Raw genomic sequence first — 21,349 nt, 5'->3', positions numbered from 1 at the left:
CTAGGGATGATAAGATAGGTGAGAGGTGACCAGCCATCATAATTTCAGTTCCAATACTATAGTATAGTCTCCAATGAAGACAGATTACCTACCTGCTGGTTGGCTGCTTTGCCACCCTGCTTGATAGTCTTCCTTTGGAAAAGGCTTGAGGTGGTGGTGAGACTTTCTCGTGGGCTGCGTTTGGCTACCCCCAGCTCAGGAAGCTGAGATACCTGAAGAGACAGGCTACTGCATTTTCCCACCTCTTCTTATTAAGCCTTGCTGTAATAGCCTCACAACCCTTGGGTGAAGAATTTCTTCCTAACACCCAATCTAATCTCACCTCTTTTAGCTTAAAATAGTTTCCCATGGTCCCATCACTATCTGCCCATGCAAATTATGGGAGCAAAGCTGTGATAATGCAACAACTGTCCTAGACCAGAGCCAAGAGGGACAAGTAGGCTCAACAGCCACTGAGGGGTTTGGGGTGGGTTATTTTTTTGCACTGCTGAGCAAATGACTCTAATTAAGGCTTGCAATTTGTGCTTTCATTTGTGGTGATGAAGAGCTGGAAGGAGAGGATCCTTGTGGATCATTTAGCTCCTTTGGACCAAACATCTAGCGTTGAAGCACTTCCAGAGCAGTTTGGGGATCCACAGTGGTATGGAGCTCACCTAGGCAACACTCCTTGCACATGCACTTGAGAAAATACTGATGGTCTGAGATGGGAGAAGAAATGTGTTGCCAGGTCTGGAAGCCAGTCTAGGAGAGATCATAGCTCCTGAGGACTGAACACAGGCACAAGGATGGGACTTGCATGTGGCTGCATCTCTGGATCCCTGGTAAGGAGCTTGCTGGCTTGGTGGCTGCAGAAACACCCTGGGCATACCTGTGAGGGATGAGAAGGGCAGAGCCCGGTACAGGTGCTGCTCGAGCTCCAGGTGTTAGTGTGATCCAGCCTAAATGCTGTGATACAGGGCCTAATCCTCAGCCCAGCTCCTGCCCCTTTCTGCCCTCCACCCACACTGAGTGTTACAACTCAGTCCAAGGTAGGTTGCACAATTTATTTTCCTGTGCTTAAAGCAGGATTTTGGCAGTCAGGGTTGGGAGGCCTCTCTGAGGAGCGCTGGCTGGGTGCCCTCCTGTTGTCACGGTATCATGCTGCTGTCAAAGGCTCTGCTTCTGCTGGGTGTCTGTCCTTCAGCATGGCCTTGTGCTGCAGCCTAGTGCTGCTGAAGAACGCACTGCATGGCCAAGGCACCACTGACATCTTCAGCAAGTGCAGGTGGAAGTGATGGTCACCCCAGTGTGGGTTCTTCTGTGCCAGACTGACATGAAGACTGTCATGCCCAATTCCAAGTGGCATGATGTGTGTGGTGTGGCAATTCTAAGGAGGACTGATCCTCTTCTTTACCTGCCCATTCAGTGAGACACCATTCTGTCCTTGAAGTATCTCTTTGGTAGTCCTAGACACTTCTTTCCTACTGTTTCCATCACCTTGCTTCCCTACAGCCAGCTGGTAAAGTCATGTGGATAAAGGGAGAGAAGGAGATGCAGAATTACTGTGCTCATTGCCGAAGGAATATGCAAAGGGGTTGGCCATAATGTTCACTGATGGTGTGAGGGAGGGAAAAGATGTGAGTGCTAACTTATGCTCCGTCAGTATCATTAATGTCAACCACGGTGATTTAATTGCTTTGCAAGGAGCATTGGGTGAGGCTGAACATGCCCAGGGAGGGAGAATGAGATAGTTGGCAGTGATGGACGTGTCCTTGCCTAGTAAAGGGCATAAGTGTGATGTGGTCAAAACAGCTGGAGAAAAATACCAGCTCTGCACATGTGCTTGGCTGTGCCAGGCTTGGACTGGATCTGGGATGGAGAGTTGGGAAATGTGAAGCCCAGAGTTTGAAATAGCTGAGGTTGAAGGTACCTGACACCTAGGCTGATTTTCCAGTAGAAAAGGCAAAGGAAACAGAAGAAGCAGATCATGGTGGTAAAGTTGTGAGTTTGGGGAATGGGAAAAAAAGTAATGAATTTACCCTTCAGAGCAGGGTGGAGAGGACTTGGAGGACTTTTTGCTATGATGATCTCGAATTGGCAGTGGGACATCCAGAAAGGTTTATGAGGGGGAAAGGCTGGGTGGAGATGTCAGCCTGTGAGTTCTCAGAGGAGGGATGAGCTTACTAAGGAGAAGGTGTTGGGGAACTGAGGATGAGGATCTGCTGCTGGGCCTGTGGGGCTGGAATGAGGCTGAGCACGTGGCAGGATGCAGTGGTGGGGAGAGGCATAGTGTGATGTGGTCTGATGCATGTGGCATGCAGGGGACAGGTGGAGTAGGCAGAGGGCCTTGGAAGAGGACAACATAGATATCTTGCTCTGTCTATGGTCACAGAGAAGCTAGTGTCTCCATACACCTTGTTTCAGGAGAAGAGTGAGGCATCTTTTTTTTTCACTGGAGACAATTCCTTACCTGAGGCTGAAGCTGGAGTGGGAAAAAGAAGTGCTGGAGGAGTGGGATCCACCAGGGGAAGGGAGAAGCTGTTGGAAGTAAGGGTTTTTTGGAAGCTCAGGCATCATTTTCTCCCATCCTACCATGGTCTTTCTGCAACAAGTTGAACTTGAAAAATATCCCTCAAGCCCTGCCACCACAGAGGCCGAAGGGAGAGAAGACATTGGTTTTACAATGAGCCTATGAAAGGGTGAGCTTTGAGAGCACACAAATGGAGAGCTACAGCTAAAGAAAGAAGACGAGGCAGGGTGTACAGCTGGACCCAGCAGCAACCCCTGCTGAAGCAAGAAGCTCCAGACTGTAGGGAACTGTGTGAAAAGGATGCAGCCAATGCTTCTGGCTTGGAGGAAGGACAAGGGACAAGTGAAATACACTCTGTGGGCAGCTTGGAGCATACCTGGGTACCAGGCACTGCATCCACTCCAAATCCAGCAAATTGCATCACAGCGATGGAGGCAAAAGGCAGCAGGTCCCTGACTTGGCATCTATGGGCAGTTCTTGCTCCCTCCCAGCTCCAATGCACCTCGAGCCCACTGGCAGTATGCTTCCAGCAGCACACAAGGTAGCTGTGGCTCCTTGACTGTGGGCAGGACAGGGCAGCACTGTTCTAAGCAGATGGATATTGATGCCCTTTCCACAGGAGGAGGTTTTCCACTTACTGAGATCTAAAATAAGTTGCCTCTTAAGCCAGTGGTGAGTCAAGTGGTTAAGGCAGAAGCAAGCTGTACTTCCACTGATGGGAAAGCAGGGATGCTGTCTGTGGTCCAAACACCAGCATCTCCTGAGGAGAGACTGGAGGAGGGACAAAGAGAGCTTTAGTGTTCTCTTTGCATTGTCAGGAGGCACCATGTGGGCATGTGTCTTGCCAGCTAAGGACTCTTGGGAGGAGACCAACAACCATGAAGTGTCTGCAGCACCGTATGGTTTTACACAGCTCAGTGAAGCCAATTTCAGGACAGGAAAACCCCATGGCTTGCTCAGCACAAACTTATTATTTAATAGACAAAATAAATATGAAAACGCATTTCTAAACCCCCCTGTGGTGTTGAAACTTAGTTATGAGAAGAACCAGAGCGCTGCAGAGCCAAACTAACCCTGGGTGGCATTTGCAGGGCTTAGCTTTCATTGCAGCCTGAAGAAATCCCATGTGCAGAGAGTATCTCCATGCTGATTTGAATTGTCTTGTTCAGCTTTCACCCTCATCCTAGATGGACAAGGAGAAGAAGACTTGGCCAATGGCCTGAGGTCTGTGACCTCCTCTGCATGAGCTGGAAAGGGAAGAACTGTCTCTAAGGTTTTTGAGGATTTGCAGCCTTGGGGAGCTGATGAGATGGAACCATGGGAGGCAAATCTTAGATTCTCCTCTCCCCTGCCCAGGGATTTAATGCTGTACCCTTGGCCAACTGAGCCAACTGAGAGAGGCAAACCTTGCTCTGGTGAGGAGATATCTGGTTTGCACTGAAACAGATCAATCCACAGTGCTCCACCTCAGGACCCACCTAGGGTGTCCCTCCCCACCATCTGGCACATTTTGCTGGAGGTTTATTGGAACTGGTGCTGAGCAGGCAGGAGAGAGGCAGCTGGGGTGTGCTGGGATTTGCCCTAATGCAAACCTCCCTCACCCTGCACTGTTTCAAGTCAGTTGTCAGCAGATGGTGTCTGGAGACTTCCCAGTGACCACAGGCTCTCCCCCAGCTCATTGCTGCCATGGCACAGATAGGATTTCACATATGCCTGTGCACTCCCTCAACCTCTTCCCTCTCAAGGAAGAGCAAGACGACTGCAGGTCTTGCAGAGACCCCCTCCTTCAGCTGGGAGGGTGATGGCCACAGCTCTGGGCTTTCCTGGACCATGCAGGGAGCTCCCTCCTACACAGGAGGGCTCAGCAATGCTGAGCCTCACCTGTTGGCTTGAGGTGTCATTTTGAGGTTTTTCTCTGCTTCCCTTTTACTTCTTGACTCATAGACCAGTGTGTGAGAGAGAGAGGAACTGGTTCACTCTCCACCTTCCCTCATAGTGCCCCTCTGCTTATTAGCTCTCCAAATATTTCATACTGCAGCCCAACAGCAAGGACTCTGCACTAACCCAGTCCTAGGCAGAGGGAAGCGAGAGCAGGCAGGACAGCACCTTATCCTCATGGCAGTGTCCTAGGGAGCAGGACAGGACAGCTGGGCCCTGTTGCACTAAATCTCTGTGATTTCAGGGCACACATGGCAGCATTCCTCTGGCTGAGTCCTTCTCTTGTGGCCTCCTAAGGGTGACACAGCAATAGTGGCAGAGCACCAGCATTCCTCCACCCCCAGTTGCTCCACTTTATACTTTTACTTTTTTCAGCATTCATCAGGATAGGGACTGTCCCCCAGTGTCTTCCTGAGTGAGGAGAACAGGCACATGGAGTAGAAAGGGGAGACCTGTTGTGGGATGCCTGTGAGGTGGGGGCAATTATGGGACAGAGGAGAAGAAATCAACTTGGTTTTTCTCCCATCAGCTCTCAGCTCCATTAAATGTCAGTGGATTGCAGGTATCACTGCCCTTCACTGTCTCCAGTGGAACCAGGTACTGGAGAATAGATGGGGAAAAGGAGCATGGTGGGACCATCATGTCCTCCAATAGCCCTAGGCAGTTACTGAGGAGCTTCTGTAAATCAGAGCAGTCCCTGGAACTGTCCGAAAATCCATCCATTCCCAGGAGGCCTTCAAGCATCCCACAACAAGGGGATGCAGGTGTGTCTCACATTGCCCTCATGAACTGATCACCCTGGCTGGGCTGCATGTGGAGGACAGTGCCACCCTGTCACCACCTGCCTGTCCCTTGCCATGCACCTGGCTGCACATGCTGGCCCTTCCTTTCCTGAGGCTTAGCCAGGTGCTCCAGGATGCTCAGCATGTCCCTTTAAACAAACAAAAATGACTAGAAGATTTCAAATGCTGTACTACCCTTGCCTTAAACACTTCTTGTCTGCAGCGCTCCAAAAGCAGCAGGAGCCCATCCGACAGGAGCTGGCTGCTGACACAGGTCCCCAGACAGCCAGAGAGCAAACGTGTCTGCCAGCACAGGACACCAAGGGGCTCTGGCTTCAGCAATACATACAGCAAAGCAGACAAAACAAAATAAAAAAAAGCCAACAATGATCGGTTTTTTTAAACTTTAAATATTTTTTCTTTAAAATCTGTTTTTCTCTGGGGTTCTGTCTCTGTAAAGAGCTGTGCTCTCCCTGCAACATCTGGGTCACTTCCTCAGTCCTGGCTGTGGGCCAAGGGAGAAGCAGGGTCAGTTAAAGAGGATAAAGGTAGGTGCCCTCCCCCGTGCGTCACCGGCATGTGTGAATCTCCACCACCCGATGGCAGGGTTTGCACTTGACGGAGCAGCACCAGTGGAATTTGCAGCTGCACCTTTCCACAACCTCCACTTCGTCCGTGTGAAAGCCACGGCCGCAACACATCAGCTCGCAGCCATCGATAGCCTTGGAGGTCTTGTTGCACTGCCGCCCACTGGTGCCCAGGACCCCATTCTTGAGGTCATGGTCACAGAAGTCAGGACTGGAGTCTAGGTAGACGAGGTCCTCGTCTGTATGTGGCTTGAACTGGGAGTTTTTGGGCACCAGCACTTTGGTGGATCCAATCTCGCTCTGTTCGACCTCTGTGGCACCGTCGAATTTCTCCTTCAGGACGTTGCCCACTTTGCGGAAGGGGGGCATGGCTTTCCAGCACGTCTTGAACTCGCATGAGCCTGACACACCATGACACTTACATTCCACCCGCATGTTGTTCAGGATTGCCTGGAGGAACAGACACAAGGAACAAGACGGGATGATCAGTGTGGAATGGACGTAGCAGGGAGGGCGCAATGGATAGGGCCTGGGAGGGCTGTGCAGAAAACACTGCTGGGTGGGTATGGGATTAAAAGAAGCCCAAATGGCTCAAGCCATGGCTGCAGAGCCTGGCTGGGATGCTGCAGAGTGGTGCCAGCTGCTTAGGTTCTCTCCTTGCCATTACCTTCCTCCCTGCCTCGTTGTTGTGGAGGTTCATTAATGCTCTGTTGGAAGAGGCCCCTTTGCTTCTCTCACGGATGTCGACGAAGGACTGCGAGAAGGCCACACCGTAGGCGATGTTATCGGAGCAGCCCGACCACTGGAAGCCTGAGGCAGAGAGCACAGATGAGACAGGTACTGCCAGCCTGTAGTGCTTGAACTCTCCAGCCCTGCTCTTCCTAAAATCCAGCTGGCCTGCCCTCTCTCTGTCTTGCTTCCTACTAGTCTGTGCCACGTGAGAACAGGGAAAGCTAGGGAGTTTGGCCCTGGGGAACACATGGACAAGAATGTTTTCAGTCCAGTGGGTGATGCACCCAGGTGTCTTTTTGAGGCAGTCGTGTGGACTAACCAGCGTTTTTGTTTTTTTGAAACTTTTCCGTCTTTTCTGGATGGCTTCAGAGAGTGGGTTTGAATTGCAGGTATTTTGGTTACTTTGCGTCCCCGTGCAGCTGCAGCTGCTCCCTGTTCAGACACTCACCCTGTGGGCTGCCTCCCTGCACTGTGCGGTCACATCCACACTTGTCCAGCTCGCCACTGCTGCAGGCACGGGTCACGGCGAAGGCCACTCCTGCCGAAGAGATGGCGTAGACGAATGCTGCCTCTCGTGTCCCTGCAATGGCACAAACCATGGTTGGGAAAGGTGGCAGAAAGTCTAAGGCAACATGAGTGGGAATTCTGGAGGCAATGCAGCCTGGTGGCCAAAGGCTCTTGGTAGACTGCCACATGTATCTCTTCTCCTCTCCCCTCTTAACTCTGGTGTGGCACATAAACTCCCCTGAAAAGCTGGTCTGAAAAACAGCTCTTGGCAAAACATGCTATACAGAACTATCAGGTTAAACCCTTTGCTCTGTCACTTCCTCCTAAAATAGAGGCAGCACATGCAGGACCCTCATTGTCCCCACCCCCAGAGATGCTGTTTGCTTAGTGCCAAGCCTGGACCTGACTCATCAGAGACCCCTGGGTGCTGGGAGAAGTTTTGCAGAAGTGAGGGCCCATTCTTGCAATAGTGAAGAAGCTGGGAACTGCCCCACAACATTAAAAACATGAATGATGGATGAATGATAAAACCTGGCAATAGGAGAGACAGAGGCCGCACTGCCCATGTGGGCAGAGCTCTCCAGAGCTTAAATGGAAGACTGTCTTGCCTTGTGCTTGCAGGGCAGCTCTGCCATGAAATCCTTCCTGCATCCAGAATAGCTGTCTGCTTTCCACATCCAGGAACATTCCCTGGAGCTGCAGATCCTTGCCATTCTCTTTCACAGGATTGTGTAGCTTGCAATACATCCCAAACTACCCTGCAAAACCCTGTTCTGTTCCCAAAGCACCTCACAGAACCCCACTAGTGTCCAGGGCGCAGTGCAGTCCCAGCTTTTGTGTCTACCTATGTGGTGTCACATGGTTGAGAAAAACTTGTTTGGGAAGTTGGGTGCATCCCTGGGCATGAACACACAGAGTAGCAGGGGCAGGGATCAGCTTTAGCAACACGCAATCCCCACTATCCTCTGAGGCTGGCTGAGGGCATAAACCCTCCATTTCTGAGCAATGAGGGCTGGTATTTGGGGTGGTCCCATGTTTGGTACAGAGGGGCAATGGCTTGTGAGCAGGCATCACTCAGCTTGCCAGTCAGAGAGAGGGCAGCTACTTTGGTGGTCGCATCCCAGACTTTGGTGGCCCAGCTGGCACTGGCTCGGGAGGACCCAGCCAGTGTGGGACTGAACTGCCTCCAAGTTAATCGAGGTTAATAGTAGGATCATGTTGGTTGGTTTGTGCTGTGGCTGCCTAAAAAGAGACGACTTTTAGTTTCTGGTATTTCTGGTATTTCCAGTCCCTGAACCTTCACAAGAAGAGATCTTCACCCCTGCACTGAGGGGAGGAAAATCAAAAAAGGAGCCAGGGGGATGCTTTGCTCTAGGGGTCCTGGGATGGGAGGTGAGATAGTGCCTCAGAGATAGCTCCTGAGGGGAGGCAAGGGATGCTTCAGTGATCTTAAGGGGTTGCAGAGGGGTTTTCTCCTCTGTATCCTCACTCCAGTTCTCACAGGATTACAGTCCTGTGCTTCTGGGAAGTCAGGGTACAGTTGGGGGCTGCCCTGGCCCTATCCAGCCCTGAAGGCTGGTGGTGGGGGATGATGCTGCCACATTTCTTCCCATGCCAGGTGGCACCGAGCCATCCTCCTGATGGTGCCCCCATTGATGCTCTGCTCAAGAGTGGCCATGTGCCAGCCTGGCAGCAGCCACTGCTTCAGCACTGCCCAGAAAGAGACTGAGTAAATGCACCCATGGCTTTATGGAGTGGAGCTCCTGGGTTTGATGGGGAAGAGATGAGACCAGGGTGATGTTTAGGACCTGTGTTCAAACTTGGCATGTCCTTGTCATGCCAAGGTGTGGAAAAGGTTCAGGAGAGCTGAGGAGCAGCAGGAGTCTGAAAATGCTGTACCTAACATACTGAATAGAGCCCCACTGAAGTGCACAGGGACCCATCCATCCCAAGATCCAACACTGGATGGGCCATTCCTGACTCTCCCCAGCTACCAGTTCAGGGGCAAGCAGGCAAAATCCCACCTGCAGCCCATCAGACTGCTTTTATAGCCATTCACCCAGCAGCATCACTGCAGACACATGTCCTTCCAGCTCACCTTGCGTCACCACCTTGCCGAAGACAGGCAGGGTATCTAGTGTGGAGCAGTTCCAGCGGCGGTTGCGGAATTGGTACTGGCACTCCTCAATGGCCAGTTGGGCTCCACGTCGCACGGAGTCCATCACCTCCAGGTTCCTCTTGCACATCTGCACCTGGCGCTGGATCAAGCCCTTCAGCTTCTCGCAGGTCTCCTCCTCGGAGATGCTCCCCACTGAAGACAGCTTTGCCAGGTACCTGCCATGACACCAGCACAATAGGTTAGGAGGCAAGGGCTGGGGGAGCCCATATTCAGCTGGGACCCATGTTCAGCCTTCCAGAAAGCAAGGAGATTGAACCTCTTACCCCCTCCATATCTGAGACCTGCTGCCCATCTGGGGTCGCCTTTAAATGTACCACAGAAGTGACTCTGCAGAATGCATTTCTGGCTGACAGAGAACAAGCCCAAGCAAAACAACCATCCCTCTGCAGCCTAGTTCCTGTCTCTTGGGGAGTCCAGCTGTTGGCTCCCCTTTGCCTCTGCTGCCTGCAAGGAAGATATTTTCAGCGCTGTCTGAATGTGCCTGGTCAGGTCTCCTGAGTATCGGCATATCTAAGTGCTACTAGGAAAAGCCAGAGGTCTCCAAAGTCAGCCAAAACAAGCAGGACAGGCACTTGGCTGCCAGCTCTATCTGCCACAGTGCTCCCACAGCGTGGCTGTGTGCTCTTAACTGGCAAACACTGCCCCCCAAACCACTTCCCTCCTGGAGGCTGCTTTTAGCTGCCCCAGACCCCAACAGGCAGGGATGGCCTCTGGGAGCTGCCAGGTTTCCTGTCACTTGGGATTCAAGCAGGGTTTGAAGCAGGGAAGCAGAATCAGGAGCCTGCCAGGGCAAAACTGTACAGGCTGGGCACTTCCTCCACCAGCCCAGCTTGTGAATAGGGTCATGAGGTCTTTGTTGATCTGGAAAAGACTGGCCCTGTGTGGAGAGGATCATGTGTTATGCTTTCCGTAGCGCCATCCTCATCAGTAAGAGTCACAGAGCTGCTCTTGGGTGTCAGTATTAGGGGAATGAGGGAGCAAACACCTTGAAAAGCAAGCACCTCAATACCTCTCAGCATTTCCTTGTCCACTGTGTGGGTATCATGCTCCATGCTGCCCATCCCAGTAACTCAACCTCCCACCCCTTATTGTGTTGTGGGCATGGTGTCCATGCTTGCCCATTTCCCAGTTCCATCCTCCTGCCCCAACCTCTGGAACACAGAAGGAGCTTAAGATAGACCCAGTCAAATTTTCCAATGAGGCTGTGTGATAATCCAATTTCCTCTACAACTATTAGTGACTGTGTTGGCAGGTGTGTATATGATACTCCCTCCTTCCTGTGGCTGCTCGTAGCCACTTCAGGTAACACTGCCATAGTGGAGCCCTGACCTGCTGTGGACATGGAAGGTCCCCTGCATGGGACAGGTGTAACTCATGCTTGCACCCATCCACTAACCACACTGAGCGTTAGTGTCCTTGGGAATTGCCAGCATTGTCTCACAGTGCTACCTTGTCTGCACCAAGAGCTGCAAGTACTGAGCTTTTTGGAAACTTCATTCCTTGACTCTGCATTTCCCAGCCCTTCAGAACTTGTGGTTTTTTTGGTGTGTTTTTTTAACTCCTCCTCGCAAGTTGCATCATCCTGCAAAGGATTTTTCTTTTGAAGCCCTGCTTGTCTCTGAGAAGTGACTGTGCAAAAGTGGCTCCTGCTCCCTGCCTGTTCCCATGTGTCCCAGGAGCCAGATCTGCTGACTTCAGCCACAAAATCAAGTTGTCACAGCCTCTTCCTCCCATTAACCCTGCCAGTCTGCCCCAGGAGGAGAAAACAAGATTTTCTCTTCTGTGCATCAGCAGAATTATTCACCAGCTTGGTTTTATGCTCACAGCTGGGGGGGGGGGGGGGGGGGGGGGGCATGGGAGCCAGGGAGAAAGCTGTCTTGGCTCATGGTGTCCGTGGGGAGTCTGCATGGTGAGATGTCAAAAGTATTCAGTTTTCCCTATGTGTGATCATGGAGGCAATGTTTCTCTGACAGTGGGAAGAGGCAGGCTTGCTGGGGTTTCAGAGTCAAGTGCTGTTAGAGCCTTTATACCAGCAAATCATCTTTGCCCAAGGCTTCCTGCTCCTCCAAGGGGACAGCCCTGTTTGCAGAAGACAGGACCTGATGTACACAGGTGACCTGAAAAACCCACTGGGGCCAAACTCAGGAATGTCACCTTTCTGCTGGCCCCCACACCACGCAATGGTGTCCCCAGCCCTGTGGTGCAGTCCCAGACATGGAGTGTAACAACTTATGTTCTCACATGTTGCTGCACTTGGCTGACCTGGGGTGAAGACACCAAACCACCTCTGGGAGCTTTGAGGATGTTGAATGCTGAGCACACACAGGGTGCCTGTAACAGCTGTCTCCTCCCAGGTCCAGCCTAGGCCTTCCAGTTTGGGCATGGGGAAGATGACACACAGCAGAGTGGTAAGACTCAGCTCAAGACAATGTGGGTTACTGATCAGCTTTGAGCCTGGAAGCCAAGAAAATCAGAATCTATCTCCAGTACCAACCCCTTGTGCTGATTTGGCTTCCCCCTCTGCCTGGTATTTATCATGCCAGGCAAGCAGCTCCTTCAAAGACAATGAGACTGGTCCTACAGATGAGTCAGTGCCTGCTTTGAGTGCAGACACATTGGTGGAAGAGTTCTGTGACACAGATGTAGCACCCACATTATTATCAGCTCTGCTCAGGATGGGGCATCATCTCCTTTTCTAATATATTTCCCAGCTTGAGATTCTCTGGGCAACATGCAGTAATAAATTCAAAGCGTGCATAAAGGAAAGTGTGACAAAAGCCTTTCAAGCTTTTCCAAGGAGATGCACCTGATAAGGTGCTTTCCCAACTCATATTTAATGCTATTTAGGATTATAAAACAAAGGCCAAGGATGCTTCAAAGATAGAGACAGCTCTCCAAGAACAGGTCTGGTAATTTGTTTTGCAGTGCAGACAAATAAGATGAAACTATCCAGAACAGTGCTCTGGCCTCTCTCCCCCTTGACAGTTCCTGTGTCCTATCACCCCTCCTTGGCCTATGTTTGCCAGCTCCTCTGTGGAGATGGAGACAACTGTGCCTAAAATGCTGTGGCCCCGTCATGCTACTAGTTTGTTTCTCATCCAGGAGAACTATCACTGTTTTCCAAAAGACAAGGTTTTTGATAGGGGAGGAAGCTCCCATCCTGATCCCTGGTTCAGGATCCAGAGGCTGAGGCAAGGATTTAAGGAAGGACCTTTGCTGAAGGACCTCAGCTTTGAGGCTCTCACATGGCATCTCATCACACCACATTCAGGAGCACCAGGTAGGAATATCTTATCCCCTTCCCCTCTCTGGGGCAGATGAAGAGTTAGGTAAGAACTGGGAAACACACTCTACCCTTGTCAGCACTCAGAGGTGCTTCCATCTCATGTTTCTCAGGGCTGTGGAGCACCAAGGCTGTCAGGAACCACACACATCGGCAGCATCCCACAGTCCCCATGGAAACCTGACAGTAGCGCTTTGTCTGGTCGTTAACAAGAACTTTGCTCCAAACTTTGTTTCCCTGGGCTGAAGTGGTAGAATCCGCAGCCAAAGCCTTTGTCTACCTGCACAGAGAGCTAGACGGGCACAGCAGGAGGAAGGCAACAAACAGCTCCTGCCCTCTACAAAGTCTCAGTGCAGATCCTCCCTCATGACATCACATCTCGATTGCTATGCAGAGCTCTAGATTATAATTTAAGTCTCACATGCAGCCTCAAAACAGCCCTGTTTGTGGAAAACAAACCCAAACAATGGCATATTTTCTTCCTTTTCCAAGACTGGGCAAAGAATGTTTCAAGAGGAGAGCTGCTGCCCACACCATTTTTTTAAGTTCTGTCTTCTCCCTTCATCATGGCCTTGTATATTTCTTTTCTCCTGCCTTTAAATCCAGGCAAGTCACTTGCACAACAGACTCCCTCTTAAGAGTCATTGATTTAGGAGAAAACTGACTGAAAGCCCTTCCTTTTTTCCCCATCTCAAGTATTGACATCAGGATTGAAGCCCATAATTTAAGCAGCTGCAGCTGATGCATTCTGCAAGATGTCAAGTAAGTAAATCTCAAATCCAGGGAGCTTTGAAAAGGTGGGGGATGTCAGAAAGCCCTGCTTAAATAAAAATCATGATAATATTTTCATGAGGAGGGATAATTGGTGAAATGACAAGGAGACATTGAAAGGGCCATAGCATCTGGCAGATAGAGTCAGGAGGAGAGGGGAGAAGATTCCCTGCCATGGAAAGGTGTGGAAATTTCAGTCATTGACAAATACTCAATTGAGGTGGGTCAGAGAATATTCCTTGGGGAAAGCAGAGATCTCTGGTGTTTCTTTTTGTCAAACAAATGAGTTTCAAGTGTGAACTCTTTGTATTGTCTCATTTTGGGAATATTTTCCTGAAGATAATTTTCAGACCCAGGCCAGTGGCATCCCTGATAAACCACTCAATAGATGTTCTGAAATCTGGCTCAGAAGCTTCATCCTGCTCAGCGGATAAACTTCCCACAAGGCTGAGTGACCAAGGCCACAAAAAGCTTGTCCAAGCCTTAAACTGTGAAGATGATTCAGCTCTGCTCCTGTCTGAGAGGCAGCAAACATCCCCGTGCTTGTGGAGGGGTCAGCAAGCACATCTCTGTGCCTCCTGAGGGTGCAGGGACAGTCAGCAGTCAGCACTTGGGATTGTCCTAAAGATTGAGACAGCTCATGCAGGCAAGCTTCTTCTGGGGAAGAACTGAAGGTTGTTTATAATGTGAAAAATCCATGGAAAAACCCCATGAATCCCTGCATGCATCTATCTGTCTCCATAGATATTTCCATGCAGGCAGAGTGACTGACCAGTGTTATGGCTCCTTACAAGGAGCCATCCTGCAGATATGGAGAAGTGTTTTATCTTTGCCTTGTTGCTTTCTCCTAGTAAGCAGGGTGAGTGAAGCTATGGAAAGATGTCTCAGTCCGGCAGGCCAGATGATGCTCTATGCAGGCCATACAGCTCCCACGATTTCTCATGGTGTCCCACATTGGGCTTAGTGCCAGTCTCTGTGTTCCAACAGCTCCAGGCTAGTAGGGCCCACCACATCTATGGTTCCTCAAGCCTGCCAGCTTGGTAATGTCCCTGTCAGCATCTGCAGAGACCTGCAAGGTTGCCCTTGTCCAGCTGCTGGCTCTGTAGCAGACTTGGCCCTCCCAGGGACCAGGCATCCTCCTCCTGGGATTACACATCCTGCTTTTCTAAGTGTAAACTATGATTTACAAGTCATCACCTGAGAACCTGTCTGGTCTCTTCCTTGGAAGAAATAGAGCTGTCTGCCTCAGTCCTTCCTGTCACAGTTAGGGCACCATCTCTTGGCTGAAACCTGCTTTTCACACCTCTTCACCTCCATTTAACATCTTCAGAGAGAGTCACCCAGGAGGCAGTGCTATGCCTATACCTCCATCCCTCAGCTCAAGGGTGAGCCTACACTTCCTGTCCCCCATCCCTTGGACCCTGCATCTAACACCATGCACACCCAGCAAACACCCATGCCCCAGCCACTGGTGGTGGCTTACCTCCCCTATCACAAGTCTTTGGGGACAGCGAGATGGCCAGCTGCTGGTCCTGAGCTAGTACTGCTTTTTGGCTTTCTGAACATGCAGGGGCAAAATCTCCACTTTTTAATGGGAGAGAGCAGGATGGAAGCTGGGAAGAGCCTGAGCAGCATCTGTTTTGGAAATCTGCTTTAAATGTGTAGGAAATTTCCTTTACTTCCTTTATAAGACAATAGAAGCTACTCCTGGATTCAGGTACAACACCTAGACCTTGTTGCAAGGGAAGGCAAATGCAGGCCAATTTCTGCAGTGCTTCAGCCTAGACCTCATTGCTCAAAATCTGATGAGTTTAAAGTTTTGATCAGAATTTGCAAATACGTGACAAAAAAAGCCTTCTACAGGATTAGTTTGATCTCACCCAACTTTCAACAGACCCCAGGCTGCTCTCCACTGGCCGAGAGACTCAATTACTTTTCCCCAAGTAATTTCATGAAAGCACAATACTGGCTCCAGTTCTGCTGAGCCAGCCAGATCCTGCAAGGCAGCTTCCTGGCTGTGAAGTGCACCAGCCCATGGCAGCAGCTCCAAGAGAGCCTGGAGGATGCTGCCAGGGGTCAGCCACAGGTGTCAGGGACAGACACCCCTTGGAAGGTAAAACAAAGGTTACCTGCCCTGAATATGCAGAGCAGAGTCTACCAATCAAGCAGCCTTGGATGACTGCAAGTTTTCAAGCTTTAAGAAAAAAATCACCAATTATTTTAAGATCCAGTGTCACTGCACTTGTAAGGAAATACAGAAGAATCTCCTAGAAACTGTTAACCTCCAGGATTACTCAGCAATTCCATCATTTTAAGAAAGTGGCTGTAATGCATTTCTCTACATCTACAAGGATGAATTAATCAAGCAGACAGTAGCTCTCTGGAGAGTAACATAAACACTTTTTTGCTTCAGTGCAAAAGTCCATTTTTGATTCAAGGAGTCACACCAAGCCATTGCAAAAGAGAAACCTGCCTCTTGCTGTTGCTCATATTTGGAGTTTATCCAGTTCTTCACAGCCTGGCATGCAGAGTGGTTTTATCTCCTTCCTGTCCATCCTCCTGCTGTGAAAGACAGGGGTGTAATTTTACTTGAGGCTTTCTTAGGAAAGGACAGAAATGCCCATCACCACTGAGGAGCTGGAGAGCACGGAGCCCTCCTACACCCTTGCAAACACAGCCCTGAAGGGTGTCTGCCAGACAGGACCATTGCTCAGAGACAAGCCAAACTTGGTTGGAAGTCCAGTGCCAGGACTACTGGGTGCAACCTGCAGGGTGCAACCCACAACCAGTCCATTTTCATCACTGTGCTAAAATTAGCTTGTATTGTCAGAAGTGGCAAGACCTACAAATAAATAAAAATTAAAATATATTTTCAGCAGCTTCAATTTCCTACCTCACAGCCTTGGAAACAGGTTCCAAAGGTTCATGCACCAACCTTGTGGATCTGACAGGATCCCCAGAGCAATGCAAAGGAGCCCTGAGCATCCCAGAAGTGGAGAGCCATTCGTCCAACCCACAGCCCCCCTCAAAGTAAGGAAATTCCTCATCAAACCCAAATGGTGCAACCCACCACCCTGGCTGCTGGGACCGGCTCAGATGTGACCAGGGAACCTTCCTGACACTGTACTCACAGCAAAAACCAGGAGCATGGAGAAGGGAGTGGAGCTTAGCAGGAACAGCTCTGTGTTAGAGCTAGCAGCACCTGCCAAATCTGTGCCATGGCAGCATGGCATCTGAAGGGAAAATACTGGACCGGTTCCTCACCACATGGAAGATGGAGCATTGCAATGACAATGCAAAGAATGCTGTACAAAATTAAACTATGCCAGGCTCCAGGTGAAGTGATCTCTCCCCACTATCAAAGCTGTGAAGACTCACCTGAAAAAAATAAAGCCTGGTTTAAAACCAGAAGGATGCAAATGAAGGACCCAGGCATGCTTCCTCTCAAATCCTCTGCATTGCATAATGACCCAAACAAAATGACTGTTTTGGCTGCTCTTGCAACATCTCTACTCCTAAGCTGGCAGAGATGGGCACAGAGAATTGAGCCCCCTGTTTGAAAGCACATAGTGATGTTCTGATGAAAAGAGGCCAGGGAAATCCAAACTCCTTTCATCCCTTCCTCACCTGCCCTTGAACATAGTTAGAGAGCAGCTGCTTAGCCAGGCTTGTTTGGACCTTCACAATGTCTTCAAGTTTTCCCAGAGCACTCGTATTAATTTTTTTTTTAAGGTTTTAAAAGCCCGTCTGTGCTTCTGGCCCTTTAAGCCAAGTTCCAAGCCCAGACAGAAATTTTAAATCCCTGTAAAGAATGGGTAGACAGAGCTGCTGCTGGTACACCCTGCTCTAAAATGGCATGACCATATCTCAGACCAAGCCTGTCCATATGGAGAGCCTCCTCCAGAGCCAGTTTTAGCTACAAGAAAATTGAGAGAGGCTGTAATGATTCTCAGATAGTTTGATATCCAGGGGTCTCACCCCCAAAGGACCTTATCCTGTTGTATCTGATGTGTTCTGTTTCTGTTCTCTCATCATTCAAACACTCTGAACAGCTAGAAAGCAAGGCTGTGGGCCCCAGTGGATCACACATTTAGTGGATGCTTACATCCATAACCAACTTTGCACATTTTCTAGTTCACTTTTTCACATGGACTTCTTTCTCTCCAAAATAGGTAAATAAATGAATAACTAACTAACTAAACAACTGGACTGAAACCAAAGCCTGACACTTCTGTGCCAGCTGTGGAATGATGCTTGTTTGGCTAGAAGTCTCTATGAAACACCCTCAGTAGCAGGATGAGTTTGGAGCAGAAGAGGCCTTGCTTCCAAATTCAACCACATCACTGCACATGTGGGTTCAAGAGTCTACGAAGTGCAGGTTGCTTTGAAAAGTAACTCATCTGCTTCCCCTATAAAAAGCACAGCCCTGGACTCCTTAAGAGATAAAGCAGAAGCCAGAGGGACCTTCCAGCGCACAGCCAACAAGATGTAAAAGGCTCTATCTACAGCCCTTTATTTAATTTACAAACATCTGCCTGAATGGGCGGGAGGCAAATCAGAGCCTCCAAAGGCAGAAGGAAGAGCAAGCCTGAGGCTTTCACAAGAAGTGGGAACAGAGTATCTCCAGATTTGGAGAACAGAGGCCTTCTGGATAAGCAACAAGGCAAGCAGCAACTCCCCAGACTCAAAACACTGATAAAAACCACCTGAGGTTTGCTTCCTAAGCAGGGAGAAAGTAGGTTGGTTTGTTTAATGAAAAGATTTGGGAAATCCTTTCCAGCTCAATGGCCACTGTAGCAGAGTGATCCCTTTGAGAGATCCCTACATCATCTCCTTTTTATGCTGGATGGGGCACCTCATTGCATGGCCAAAACAAGCACTTTCCCCACAAAGCCAGGCTTACAGAAACCCTTAGCTCAAGCATTGCAAGCAGCGTATCTCCAAAGCACTAGGGGAATGCGAGTCTGTACAGGTCGAAAGAAGTTTTAGAGCTTTAGGGGGAGAGAAAAAAAGCTCACAACTGAGCTTAATCTCTAATCCAGCAGGTTTCTGGAAAAGCAAACTTCACCGCACGCTGCCATTCCATGCACACACCTCTGTGTAGAACTATTTGCCTGGCGAGACTGGATCCATCCCGTGTGCTGGGCACAAGCTGGCAGCGCCCTGGGATAACGCCGAGCATGCAGAGCCCACACACGTGAAAACATACAAGGCACACTCATTCCTCGAATATCTGATAATTCCTGGGATCCTTCTAACTCTGTTTATTGCCTCCGGCAGCCTTTGTTTCTGATGTAAGAAGATAAACAATGGGAATTGTCTTAATCCTAAAGGCAAAGAATAAAAAGCACTGAGCGGGGGACGATCCTTTTATCATGATACATTTGCAACATCAAAAAAAGCTGACCCCCTTCCTTTGAAACGCACTGAAATGTATCTGCTTTTCCTCCCCTGTTGGCAGGAATGAGCCCTCTGCTCTTTGCTGCCGAGCCCCCGCGCCCACCCTTGCTCTGCCAGCACGGACGGCTGCACACAGCTCTCCCTGACTAGGGCGGCGAATCACCACTCCGCCTCGCCTCCCAAATCCTATTCCAGCTGCGTGCGGCGCCGGGGACCGAGGGGAGTCCCACCTCTGCACATCCGTGCGGGGCAGCCTACTCACTCATGAAATCCCCACTTTCCGCTGTGCCCGTCCCAGGGCAGCCGAAGCTGCTCCTCTCCAGAGATCTGCCATCATCTCACAGAGCTTCCTCAGCAGGACTTTCTTCCTGCAGGAAAAACACTCCCACAGTTCCCAATATACCTTCACCAGAAGCATGACAGCTTAAAAGACCACCTTGATAGCTGCTATGATCCACCCACCAGTAGTGCGGCATGCAAGTCGCTCCATCTGGCAAAGAAGGAGGGGAGAAGGACTAAGCACTAACGCATCCCAGGCAGCCACCTTTTCCCACAGGCAGAGGACTCGGAGAGTGCCGCTGACCTGGCACTTTCCCCAGGCATTGGGGAGCATCCTCCAAAAACCACCTACATCCCACAGCCTCCAGCAAGTCAAAATAAAAAGGCTGTATCCGGATGCAAAGACTCCTTGCACAGGGAATGTGTGCCCACCTGAGCACCTGTGTTGGGATACACGACACTCAGGATCTTTCATGCTGACAATCCCGGGAACTCCTTAACCTGTGTGGTGTACTTGCCCCTACCGAGAGAAATCCATGAAGGTGAGATGGAGGCAGCCCACGCTCCTAGCCGGAGAGCGGGTCTGCTGGGTGCGTGCACGGGAACTAATTAGTTCCCGTCAGCCGGCAACACGGGCAGCAGGGGAAGCACCATCTCCCACCGAAGCAGATTTATTAGGAAGAACCGATGCCTTCGTTCCAAGTTAGGTGGGAAAGTGCTGTTATGGTCCATCCCCTCTGACCCAGGAAGGGGGAAAGGGGGGGGGGGGGGGTGTCCTCTTCAGAAAGTAGTCCCACCGCCTTGGCAAACACGTAGGAATTTTCCAGAACGATTTCCGCCCCTGTTTACCTTACACATTATTTCAGTGTTTGTTCAGCGGGTTCCCGATGTCATCGGGCTCCTCTGCGGCGTGCAACAGCTCCCCGACACCCGTCCTCCTACCGGGAATGGGGGGCCGAGGCATGGGCAGCCCTGCTCGCTGCAGATCCCCGGGCCCAGCACGTCTGGCTGCCCCAGCTCCGCCAAATCCTCCCCTGGACCGCTGGCCCTCGCGTGGCATCTCGCCAACACCCAGGCCCCACTCCGACCCGATGCCCCGTGATCCCGGTGTGATCCGGATTCACAACTTAAGGACAAAAAATGGGACAGGGGGCTAGATAACCAGCCCCATTCCCATCAGCCGCGATAACACACCGCCACTGAGCGGCTGGGGAGAGTCGGCATCCCCTGCCGCCCACCTGCCTGCGGATGAGGGCTGCAACCCCAGCGCCACGGCGGCAAGGGTCAGCGGGGACAGGGGACCGACGCGATGGCGACAGGCGCCCTATGCCGCGCCGGGGACCGAGCAGCATCGCTGCAGGCGGTCGCGCCCGGTGCTGCCCTACCCCGCGGCACCTGCTCCTTGTCCCCGGGGCTACCAACAAGTTGCGCCGCGTCCGTGTTCCCCCTCTCGCCCCGCGGCTACTCACAGCCAGTTGCTGGCGTTGGCCGAGAAGGTGGCGAGGATGATGAGCAGCAAGGAGCGCAGAGAATACTCAGGGCTCATCCTGGAGGGCAGGCGGGGTGGGACTGCGCGGAGCGGCGGCGGCAGCGCCCAGGGCAGCCGCCGCCGCAGGTGGGCGCGGGCAGGAGCGCCGGGCGCTGCCCGGCTGATGCTCCCGCGGCGGCCGCTGAGCCCGACTGTCAGCGCGGCCGGCCCGTCCCGGGATGGAGCGGCGGGGCCGGAGGCGGGCCGGGGGCGGAGGCAGCCCCGGCTCCGCCACTCCCTGGGCGGGACTCACTGCCGGGGACATCCCCGGGGCGGGCCGGCGGCGGGGAGGGCACCGGAGAGGGCGTCAGGGGGTCCGGAGGCAGGGAGGGCTTTGGGAGTTTCTCCGGCGACGTGGAGGGCAACGGGGAATCCGCCAGCGTTCCCCACCTTGCTGCTGCACCCACCAAGCGGCACCACTGGGTGGGTTCTCTGGGTGCGGGGAGAGACGGGGGAACCTCGCAGAGGGGCGGGGCGGGGGTTTCCGCATTTGATGTTTTTGGAGTAATTTCCTGGTTGCTGTGAAGAAGCAGAGCCCTGAGATGTCCTGGCGCTGCCTGGAGTGCATCGCCCAGGCTGCCTTCTTCAACAAGCACCCCTTTGATTTGGAGTGATTTCCAAAATTCCAGTTTCTGAGGATTCACTGTTAATGCCAAAGTGCATTCGAAAATTTGCACCTAAGGAGAGGGGTCTAGGTGGGTTCTATCTGGGGTATCTCTCTCGGGGTTCTATCAGGAGAACAGCATTTGGAGATGGAACACGGACGAGTTTGCAAACCCTCTTGGTGTCTCAATAAGGGCTGCCCCGTGGAGAGCTGCCAGACATAGCGGCTGGTGGCAGGCTCTAGAACGTCA

General features: G+C 51.4%; 1 protein-coding gene across 2 annotated transcripts in view; it reads right to left on the bottom strand.

Moving 5' to 3' along the window:
- The window catches only part of WNT4 (Wnt family member 4), a 43,385-nt gene extending 22,645 nt beyond the window's left edge, over positions 1-20,740 (bottom strand). The window contains exons 1-5 of one of the 2 annotated variants that reach the window (XM_038160085.1): positions 20,437-20,740; positions 9,154-9,389; positions 6,997-7,128; positions 6,484-6,626; positions 93-6,266 (exon numbers count right to left, since the gene is read on the bottom strand). In XM_038160085.1, coding sequence (XP_038016013.1) covers positions 5,799-6,266; positions 6,484-6,626; positions 6,997-7,128; positions 9,154-9,389; positions 20,437-20,513 — 1,056 coding nt within the window. In that variant the 5' untranslated portion in view covers positions 20,514-20,740 and the 3' untranslated portion in view covers positions 93-5,798. The other variant, XM_038160086.1, reaches the window with a different exon arrangement.
- Positions 20,741-21,349: the final 609 nt, after the last annotated feature.

Source organism: Motacilla alba, chromosome 21 (genome assembly GCF_015832195.1).
Source record: "Motacilla alba alba isolate MOTALB_02 chromosome 21, Motacilla_alba_V1.0_pri, whole genome shotgun sequence".
In the NCBI taxonomy this organism is placed as follows: domain Eukaryota; kingdom Metazoa; phylum Chordata; class Aves; order Passeriformes; family Motacillidae; genus Motacilla; species Motacilla alba.
This window is presented reverse-complemented; position numbering and strand designations above follow the sequence as displayed.